Raw genomic sequence first — 11,003 nt, 5'->3', positions numbered from 1 at the left:
GAGAAGCAGACTCCCTGCTGAGCAGGGAGCCCGATGCGGGACTCGATCCCGGAACTCCAGGATCATGACCTGAGCCGAAGGCAGTCGCTCAACCAACTGAGCCACCCAGGCGCCCTTCTTAGGCTATTCTTATCTCCAGTCGGGAGTAAACGGGTTTGGCTCCATGGTCTTTTTAAAAGAACTGACATTTCTCGAGCTTCCGGGCATCAAATGTTTGAGGCTTCTAGGACAGGGCCAGAAGTGCAGGATGCACCTGCACGCCACTGCCCTGGGTGCCCGTGAGGCTGATGCTATTAGCCTATGGACACACTGCTAAAATGGCGGTAGGTCAGAATCACCTGGAACAACTTGCTACTGTGCGGACTACAGGGCCCTGCCCCAAAGTTTCTGATGCAGGTGTGGATGAAGCATGAGCCTTCCCAGCTGGTGCTGCTGCTCTGGGGTGGGAGTTCTCAAGACAATGTTAGACTATGATGGGACAATGAGGATGCTACAGGCAGGCACAGGCTGGCCTCCCAAACCCCTCTGTGTGGGCAACCACTTCTACAACTGAGCCAGGCTGGCGGCCTGAGGGGTGTGCGTACTCGGGAAGCAGAGCACAGGTGAAGCCTCTCCCTGAATGTCAGCTATTTACAACATGGCGCCACCTGCCCAGGAGTCTTTGACAACCTCTTCTTTCTTCTACTTGTCATGCCTTGGTAAAGAACGGATGCTCTTTCCCTTCCCTGGAAGGAAAATCCAACACGCATGCCTGCACAGGTGTCAAGACAAAACTTCTCCTCCCTCCAGAAAGTAAAACATTCAGGCTAAAATCAAAGAAGCAGCTGATCGCCTCCTAGAGGTCTGGTCAGATTGCTCCAATCAAACTGCGTTTTCCCCCCCTTCCATTCCCAAAACTCCTGGAGGGCAGACTATTGATTTATCAAGTATTAGCCTCTTCTAGGAGCCAGGCCTGAGCCAGGGATGTGGTGATGAGCAAAGACCACGCCATCTTTGTTCATGTCACTGGCCATCTGATTTCTCTTCCTAAGCCCCTTCTTTCCCCTAGCCCTAGCCTGTATAGTGCCTTGGCATACAGAAGTTTTTCAAACGTCCCTTCAAGAACTCCCTAAGCCCTCCCTAGATCATTGATGCTGTCATTCTGTGTCACTCCAAGCGAGGAGAGAGAATATTTTAAATTAATAAGTAAAAATCAAAGGTACACTGGAGATGTGAGAACACTTAAGCAAAGCACCATCCCTCCTGCAAGGCTCAGGGACCATCTGCTCAGCCCACACTGGACAGCCTCGACATCATGCCTACCCTCATGTCTGCGTGTACAAACACACACACGCATACACAGAACTCATTTGATCACATCCATGCCCAAAAGAAAGCCCCACCTCCTCCTTTCTTCCTGGGACACACAGCTCCTCCCTCTCCTAGGGTGCCCAGGCTGGGCAGCTACTGCACACCCTTCCCACCCTCATGCCTCACCGCCGGCCCCCCCTCTGCCCTGCGCACCCCTCCTTTCGGGGCACAAGGCCTTGGTCTCAGAAGCAAAACATAGCCCCTTGCTGGCCTGGAGAAGGCCACAGGACACCATGGCCTCTGCTCTTAGCTTGACTCCAGGGTCTGTGCTGATGGGAATTTAAACCCGGTTTACTGCTTGCAACTGGGGCTAGGACGAAGGAGAGCCCATCAAGTCCAGTGAGAAAAAAATGTACCTAAAAACAAAGTTTACTCATACACACAAATACATACACTGAAGCCCACCCTAGGAGCTGGTAAAAATTCAAATTTTAGACCCATGTGTCTTCCAGGGTCGTCTGGCCTGGGTTTCCTGAAGAGTGTGACCCTAGGAGCCTAAAGCGCCCCCACCAGCCCCATCGTAGGGGTCCCAAAGCAACATTACAGCCGCTCGGTACCAGAGAGGCAGAGCCCAAAGATCGGCCGGACAAGCCTCAGCCCAGTTTGGGATTGGAGGGGAGGGGCTGTGTCTTCAAGCCTGTGCCCCTTGGCACTGCCAGTGTCCTGCCTCTCCACCTCCCATCCTCTGCTTCGGAGGTGAGGGAGGAGAGAAGTTCTCCAGGCCAAGTCACCCTCTCCAGAGACCTGGGGATTCAGTTCACAGTCTGGGTTCTGGGGAGCTCAAGTCAGGGGTGCTGTTAGCCATCCTGTCCTTGGCCCGCAGGTGTGCACGTTGGGGTGGCCCGCCGATGTCCCCTGCATTCTACACCCCAGTCTGCTCTTTAATCCAGTCCCGAAATTCAGAGATTCTCGTGTACACGCCGGGTTTGTCCCTCTGAGCGCAGCCGTCACCCCAGCTCACCACGCCGGCCTGGAAAATCCGCCCGTCGGCCTCCACGCTGGACAGGGGTCCCCCGGAGTCGCCCTGCGGGGAGACCAGCGCTTCGGTGTTTGAGTGCCCGCCCGCGCCCGCGCCCGGGGCCCGCCCCCTACCTCGGGGCCCGCCCCCTACCTCGGGGCCCGCCCCCTACCTCGGGGCCCGCCCCCTACCCCGGGCCCCGCCCCGCGCGCACCTGGCAGGCGTCCACGCCGCCGCTGAGGTAGCCCACGCACATCATGCGCGGGGTGATCTGCTGCGGGAGCAGGTTCTCACAGATCGTCTGGTTGATGACGCGGATCTCGCCCTTCTGCAGCACCAGCGCGCCCGAGCCTGGGGGGCGGGGGGCAGGAGGGCGGAATGAGGCTGAGCGGGGCCGTGGCGCCCCCATGGGTCCGTGCAACGGCCAGGGCCCCCTTCCGGGCGCTTCCACGGCAGTGACCGCACTAGCAAATCTCCGGACACAACCCCACTGCCCGTGGCTGACAAAGGCTCAAGGAACTGGGCGACCGGTGACAGGAGCTCGGACGTTCGCCATGCGAACGGGGTGTGGGAAACGAGAAACAGGAGAGCGACGGAAAGCACCACGCAGCGGCTCCGGGGTTGTGTTAAGTCGGGTTCTTTCCCTTTTTTCTCTCTATATTCTACAGATTTGCCACAGTGTGCTGTCGCACTATGATAACTGATTTTTCCCCTTTGCCACTGACCAACTAACGGGCCTTCAGACGGAGGCGGAAGGGCCGAGGAGGCCAGGCTCCCGCCACAGGACCTGACACGGGCCCAGCTTGCCAGGCCCCCCTGCGTCACACAGCGCTCCCACCAGTGTCCTTACGTTCGCGGAGCACCATCTGGGAAGGTGTCTGACCCTCACTTTACAGGTGAAGAAACAGGCTCAGAGTTTAAGCAACCGCCAAGGTCACTCAGATAAGTTCAGCGGCATGGCCAGGCCTTCCACGCGGAGCCCAGCCTGCACTTCACTCCTGAACAACCCCGCCCCGCCAGGCAGAGAGAAGAGGAGGCTGCCCAGCGGCCGCCAGCCCCCCCACCCCCCACCCGCGCTCGCTCACCTCCTTCCTGGGTGTGGCCCCAGCCCGTGACCCAGATGGCCTTGCCGGCGGGGAAGCTGTGCGAGGATTCGGGCAGGCAGATGGGCCTCACGGAGCTGCTGTACTCGGCGGGCTTGTCCAGCTCCAACAGGGCAATGTCATAGTCGAAGGTGAAGTCGTTGAAGAAAGGGTGGGTGATGATGCGCTTGAGGCCGAGCTCCTGCACCCCAGTGGCACTGCGCTTGCTCTGGTCGTGCAGGCCCAGGAAGGCGGTCCACAGCGTGTGGTCAGAGTAGCTGCGAGAGGAGCGGGACAGCTGCCTGAGCACTGACCTGGGCAAAGCCACCTGCCACTGCCCGGACCGTGGAGGGGGCTGTGGCTTCCGGGTGGCTCCTCAGCTGCCCACAGCACTCAGCCCCCTGTACCTCCTTGTTTCCCTCTTGTGATAGATTTTTAATCCGATTACCAAAAATACATTTCTTAGCGATGTGCTCTTTCACAGAAAGAAAAACACAGAACTCAGCACAAATACTTTTTTAACACAGTGGTACGTGTTCTAAGAACAAAATGAATTGGAAAGTAGACTGAACTTCATCTACTAGGTTTGCTGTTGGTGGTGGGACAAGTGTAGCAATTCAAAACTGTTCACGTATACTGGCAGACTGCACAAGTAAAGATAACACATTGCCATTGCTGGGAGCTAAGTTCTGGTGTGGGAAAAGGGAGATACAAAGGGAGCAGGGGAGGAGGGAGTGCAATCAGAAGTAGCAATCAAAGCTCAGGATTTCTCCAAAAAAATGGCCCCAAAGCAATGACATCCCCAATAACACCCAGAACTTGGTTTCTATATATTCTTCTCCATTAAAAGGAACCACGGCTCCCTGGAGAAATGGTTGATTTCAGGTCTGAAGCAAGGAAGGCATAAAGTGACCTTGGAACATTTTGTTTTACCAGAGGTAAGCACGTGAGTGCTCAAACAATCATTGAGCCAGTTATCAGGACCATCCAAACATCAAAATGAACAACAGGATTAAAGTACTATGCATGCTGAGTAATATAAAAGGGGGAGGGGAATCCATGAGTCCATCCTGAATCTAAAAAAAGAATTTCAAAATTTTATAAGGACAGAAGGAAAGCTACTCTTTACAGAAGAACACCAGCTAATAAACACAGAAGAAACAATATAATAAGAAATCGCATTTCGCATCTACCTTGGCAATAACCAACACCAGCAAGAATCATCGATGGATGCTAAAAGCACTGGGTAAAAGATTGCCGGGGGGGGGGGGGGGGCTCCTAGGGGGCTTAGTCAGTTAAACGTGTGAATCTTGATTTTGGCTCCGGTCATGATCTCAGGGTCGTGAGATCGAGTCCCACAACAGGCTCCACACTAGGCATGGAGCCTGCTTAAGATTCTCCTCCCTCTGCCCCTCCCCGCTCCTCTCTCTCCCTCCCTCTCCAAAGAGAAACAACATGATATTCACACTGACTCAAAGTGTCATCCAAGATTATTCATAACGGGGGGCACATTTATAATGGATGAAAGCCATGGACCCCACCTTAACCAAGTGATCAGACTGTCCTCCCAGCCATTCCCACCAATGGGCTAGGACACAGCATCACCTATATAGTGTTTTGGGCGGAAAAAAAACGTTTAACCTAACTCTAACCAAGAAAAAACGATCAAAAAATCCAAATTGAGAGACATTCTGCAAAATAACCAGCCTGGACTTTTCAAACATGCAATGCCTAAAAAATAATAAATTAAAAAAAAAATAAAGGTTTAGGGGAACTGTTTTAAATTTAAGAGACGAGGGGCGCTTGGGTGGCTCAGATGGTTAAGCGTCTGCCTTCGGCTCAGGTCATGATCCCAGGGTCCTAGGATCGAGCCCCATGTCTGGCTCCTGGCTCGGCTGGGAGTCTGCTTCTCCCTCTCCCTCTGCCTCTCCCCTACTCATGCCCTCTCTCTCTCCCTCTCTCTCTCTATCTGTTTCGAATAAAATCTTTAAAAAATTTAAAAAAAAACAAAAATAAATAAATAAATTTAAGAGACTAAAGAAAACTAAGGACTAATTCAGAGCACAACCCTTGACTGGATCCTAGATTAAAAAAAAAAAAGCTACAAAAGACAATATCGGGGTCATTGGGGGACACCTGAAGCATGAAAGACATGCTCGCCACTAGTCCTGTGTTAGCACTGTTGTTTCTGGAGGTGATTCCCATATTGTGGGGGGGGGAGCTCTCGTTGTTGGGAGACACGAGCTGAGGTACTTAGGGGACAGGTGTCATCATGGCTGCACCCAACTCGGAGACAGTTCAGAAAAACATGTGCATGTGTAGAGAGAAATAACACAAATGTGGTCAAATTCAACAGGTAGTGAATGTAGATAAAGGGTATGAGGGATTCATTGTCATTTTTTCCTTCATTATATTTGCAACTTTTTGTAGCTTTGAAAATTTTTCAAAATAAAAAATTGGGAAAAGTGTATCTTTAAAATAGAAAGTCTGCAAGAGGAAGAAAAGCATGAAGACCAGCTTCATTTTCTCTAGCCTATCAGGAAAGTCAAGAGGCTAGTGAAGTGGCCGGTGCTAAAATGTCCCGGCAAGGCCCCTTCTCTCCTCGGGTTTCTGAACCTTACCTCCTCCTCCACTGTCTCTCTCCCCCTGCCCCTGGAGCCCAGCTCACCGGCCGTCCGCCAGCCCCGCCCTGCGCCCGCCCACGCCTCTGTCCCCTCCTCTCCGTTCCTGCCACCACCTCCCTGCAGAACCTCACACCCAGACGGTAGCACTAGCCTCCAAACCGGTCTTTTTGCCTCCGGGTCTTTTTAATCTGTTGCTACCAGATGAGAACTTCCTGAAAATTTCTTTTGTGAGAGCCGTTTTCAACAGCCTGAAATGATTCCAAGACGTACCAGATCAGCCAAGCATTCTGTATCTGCATTAATTCTGCCTTACCCTTTCTGACTTCTCCCAACCATCTGTGGTGTTCCAGGAACGGCCCGAGACCTAACCTAACCTCCAAGTGTACCGCGTCCTCGGGGAGGGAGCCATGAAAACCACCCATGACAGCCCAGCATGGGTGACCTCCATTATGATGGGCAGCAGGCTATGGCAGAGTATGGGGTGGGAGGCGGGGTGGCGAGGAGAGGAAGCATGTCATGAACAAGGCCTTGGAGATCAAATAGGACTTGGCTAGTCAAAGCCTGCAGGTGGGGGAGAAAGCAGCAAGATCACAGAGACCCAAGGGAATGTTGAGATGCCCCCCGAAATTGAATATACAGAAGGTATGAGGGCAGGACAGGAGACTGAGCTTGGAGAGATGGCACGGGCCAGAGAATGTGGCCATGTTGGTCATGTTACACCTTTTCTGCTTTATCCTACAAGTTACCCCGAGCAAGGGGTTGATAGGATCAGATTAGCTCTTTGGAAAGACCACTCCCACCTGGTGGAGACAGGCGGGCATGCTGAGAAGCAAGAGGGTGATCAGGTAGAGGGTGCTGCAGCTGTGAGAGGGTAGCAGCAATGTGAGGGGGAAAGAGCAGAGATGGTCTGGGATATTTAGCAGGCAAGGGCCGGCGACTGAAAGGATGGGGTAGGGTTGGGGGACAGGGTGGGATAGTCCCCCTCCTCCCCTCTGGCACCATCTGTCTGTGATCTCATCACCTGCTACAGACATCCCTTTGTCACCCTGTGCCCATGCTAAGCCACGTGCCCCCACCCCCTTGCCAGCCCCATTCACCCAGCAACCCCAGCCCCTCTTTCTCGAAGCTTCCTCACATTAAGCCTGCCAGGATGGTCTTTTCTCTCCAGTCCACATGCCTCGGTCGAGGACAGCCTTCGACTCTTTGAGCAGACTTAGTCTCTAGTCATTGAAGGTACACACGCTCACCAGCAACTGAGAGACCAGGTGTGAAGGTCCAGCCACTGAGGTGCCCCGGGGACTGCCGTGTGGTTGGGAGGGCACTGGTGGTAGCCACGCCAAGCTCTCTTCTCAGTGCTGACACATCAAGTCATTTCATCCCCCAGGCAGCCCGTCAACGTAGGGCTGCCCATTCTTAGATGAGGACTCAGACTACAGAGAGACTAAGTAACTTGCCCAAGATCACACAGCTAATAAGTCATGGACGGGACTGAACCCAGGCAGACTATACTCTTAACCACAGCAACACCCTGCGAGGACCTGCCGACTCAGAAATGTGTCCAAAGTAACTGCACTCCAGATCCTTGCACACTTCACACCCACCTGCCTCTGCTCACACCCCTCTTTGTCTGGAAGGTCTGCGTCACCTTGTCCAGTTGCAAACACTCTCAGGTTTCAACACTCACACCAGACACCCCTGCTCACAGAGGCACTCTTAAGTCTCCCTCCCCCACCCAGGGGGGAATTCTCAACTCCCACACGCCGGGCCCAGGTAACCTGTGCACAGTTCCCACACAGCACTTGCCGCGTGCGCATGTATGTGTGTGTGCACGAGCATGTGTCATGGATCTCGTCCCCCCAGCCTGGGAAGCCTGGGAAGAGTGAGGAAGAAGGCTTATTCATCTTTGTCCCCCGGTGCTAATAACAGCACGGGGTGTCGAATGGATTAACTGCACTATCACTTGGCGGAAGTAAGACTGATGATGAAGAGAAAATGAAGGAGGAGGAAACGAGACATTCAGTGATGAAGCAAGAGAAAGAGGGAGAAGGAACAGAGGGTGCGGGGACCATACACGCAGATCCTGGCTCGCCCTGCTGAGGGTCTAGAACCAGTAGGATAGCAGTAACACTGAGGATACCAAGAGGCCCGGTCTCACTGTCCTCCGATAACAGGATTCCTGGGGTGGGGGGGGGATGGCTCATTCCAGGCCTGGGCCAGGGAAAATACAAGATGGGCCTAGAGCACCTGCTAGGGCCAGAAAGCACGGAAGTGGCTCAAAAGAACAAAAGAATGGGGGCAGATCAAAGAGACAAAAGAGCCAACCTCGGAGAGAGTGCCATGGTCGAATCTGGAACAATCTGAGCAACAAAGTCGTATCACGGCATTGGATTAAAATCCAAAGAAATGTAAATATACATGAGTCCATACGAATAGAAATAGCTAACTAAATAAATAAATGGAAGAGAAGGGACAAAGCTTCCTCACAGAAGAATTCCAAATTGGCTCACTTCCAAAGAATAAAGAAAGGGGGCCTTCACCATGAGGCAGCCTGGCAAACACTATCTCAACCAGCAGAGGAGTCACGTTACCAGTGATAGGTCAGGCTGGTGGCCTGTGCCTGTTGACAGCGTGTGATATTCTTTCCAAACACTCAGAAGCACAGTCCAATCATGACAAGAACATTAGACAAACCCAGACTGGGGCGGCGGGGGGGCACTCTACAGGACACCTGGCCTCCGGACTGTCAAGATCACAAAAACAAAGCAGGCTGACTGAGCAACTGTCACGGATCGGAGACTGGGGACAGGGGACAACAGTGCAAAGTGGTAACGTGGACTGGCTCCTGCAGCAGAGAGGATCTGAGAATAAACCCCACAGGATGCACCCAGAGCCTGCGGTGGTGTTCGTGGTGGGGCCCAGGGGGTTTCTCAGGGCTGACAGACGCACCCTGCCCACAAGAGAAACTGGGTGAGGGTACGCAGGAACGCCGTACTATCTCTGCAACTCGCCTGGATCCCAAGATAAAGAGTTTCTTTTACAAAATTCTTAAGTAAGCTCCCATCACCCCAAAAACGAACCAAATCATTTCTGCCCAGGGTAGAGCAGGGTGTGAGAAAATAAGAGGGAGGGCAGTTGGGTGGGATGAGGCTGCCCTTCAGCCCAGCAGGGCCCTGGGGACCACGGCACTGACCCTGCTCCCTCCAGACCTCTGCGGTCACCCCCATCACGCGTGTCTATGTGCACCTGCCTGGCCTTGCTCAACACCTGTGCCTCAGTGCCCTAGGCCCTGTCTCTCCTGAGATTTCAGGGTGCTTCTCCTCTCCTCCCTGCAAAAGGGTGACTGTGGCAGCCCAGTCACCTCTCACAGCTGACTCTGGCAGAAGAGTACGTGCCCGGCAGAAGACACTGAGGGTGGGGAGTCCCTGGAAGGTCCACTCCCCTCGGAGGAGGCTGTCCCACCAGACTCCCTCCATGGCCAGTGGCCACAGGGCCTGGGCCGGCTGGCTCTAAAACACAAGTAGCTGGTCAGGCTCCCCCATCCCGCTGCCCTGCCCCCCATCCTGAGATGCCAGCAGGACCCTTCTTCAGTGACCTCCCCTGTGCCAGGCTGGACTCTGCCCGTGGGCCCGAGGCCCAGGGGGCAGAGCGCACTGTGTGCCAGGCGCAGAGCTCAGGGTTAAGGTGCATGAGCGCGGTACTCGCAGGCCTCCAGGAATAAGAACTCACAGTGTCACCATTCCTGCGGAAGAACCCGAGGCCCAGGAAGCGTGAAACACTAGCCCACGGCCACTGGGCAAGCAGAGCTGGAGCGTGAATGTGAGTCTGAACCGGACCCGGGGCGGCCCCGTGCACAGACCGACCACACAGGCCTTGGAACCCGCACACCAGGGCTTGAGCCTGCCGGTGCCGCTCCCCAGCTGCATGCCCATGAGCACACGCCCTGACCTCTCTGAACCCCCGTTTCTGTAAAATGGGAACATAACCAGGCCCGCCTAACCAGGTTGTTAGGAGAGGCACTGAGATACTGCTTTACGGAGAGGGCGCACCTAACAGGGTTCTGTTTTTATGATTACTGTTATTAAGCCTCATCCTGGGGGGTCTGCCACCCCTCCTGGTCCTGTCGCAGCGCCATCCGCCCTGGCATGACTTATACACCGGGGGCTTTCCGAGCCCAGAAAACACAAGGACAACCCCTCCCAGCCAGCGGCCCACCTGAATCCTCTGTCGTCGATGAAGCAGTGAGCTGCCGACACCATCCAGTTGGGCGAGATGATCGAAGCCCCGCACACATGGCCCTGGCCCAGGACGTGGAGGCTGACCTGCCAGGGCCACTCACCTTCGTCGGCATTCGTGCCCCCGACGACCCGGGACTGCCTGGAGAACGACCGCAGCCCACAGTCTGGGAGGCGCAGAAAACGCACAGGTCAGAGAGTCCAGGTGGGGGCACTAGCCCCCCGCGCCCCGCTCTTGCCCCGCACCGGGCTCAGCAAGAGGCCATGTGAGGCAGCCACCTCTTCGTGGGAACCCCTACAAATATCTTGGAGACTCAGAGACCCCACTGACGTTCCCCCGGCCCCCTCCCTCCTTCCAAACCCAAAACCCTCACACTCCCACCCCCCTAATCCCGTCCAAATGCATTTAGAGGCCTTCAGACATCTGCTGGTTTGCTTGGATTTAATGTGAGTGGCATTTGCCTAGATCTCCTTGCTGACTGCTGACGGGCACAGCTCTCAGAGAAGGAGCGGATGGGTGGCGTGATGTCCCAGAAAGGCCATAATTGTGCTCAGATTCAACCTATGGCCAGTGCTTCTGAAATACACCCGAGGCCACAAACTGAAGCATGGGTGCGCTGGGGGCAAAACCCTGCCGGCTGCTCTGGCAAGCTGTGCCCTCTCTCCTCCAGGGAGGATGGCCAGCAGGGGCCAGCCCAGCACCTCGGCCAGGACGTCAGCTCTGCCACAGAGGCACTGACATGCTGGCGGCCCCGGG

General features: G+C 54.7%; 1 protein-coding gene across 3 annotated transcripts in view; it reads right to left on the bottom strand.

The window, feature by feature from the left end:
- The window catches only part of ST14 (ST14 transmembrane serine protease matriptase), a 42,046-nt gene continuing 31,043 nt past the window's right edge, over positions 1 to 11,003 (bottom strand). For all 3 annotated transcript variants that reach the window (XM_027579344.2, XM_027579346.2, XM_027579345.2), the window contains 4 exons: positions 10,227 to 10,413; positions 3,394 to 3,668; positions 2,523 to 2,659; positions 1 to 2,374 (listed from right to left, as the gene is read on the bottom strand). In XM_027579344.2, the coding sequence (XP_027435145.1) occupies positions 2,213 to 2,374; positions 2,523 to 2,659; positions 3,394 to 3,668; positions 10,227 to 10,413 (761 nt within the window). In that variant the 3' untranslated portion in view covers positions 1 to 2,212. The remainder of the gene's footprint in view (positions 2,375 to 2,522; positions 2,660 to 3,393; positions 3,669 to 10,226; positions 10,414 to 11,003) is intronic.

This window comes from Zalophus californianus, chromosome 11 (genome assembly GCF_009762305.2).
Source record: "Zalophus californianus isolate mZalCal1 chromosome 11, mZalCal1.pri.v2, whole genome shotgun sequence".
Lineage (NCBI taxonomy): Eukaryota > Metazoa > Chordata > Mammalia > Carnivora > Otariidae > Zalophus > Zalophus californianus.
The sequence above is the reverse complement of the archived record's forward strand: the minus strand, read 5'-3'. Positions and strand labels throughout refer to the sequence as shown.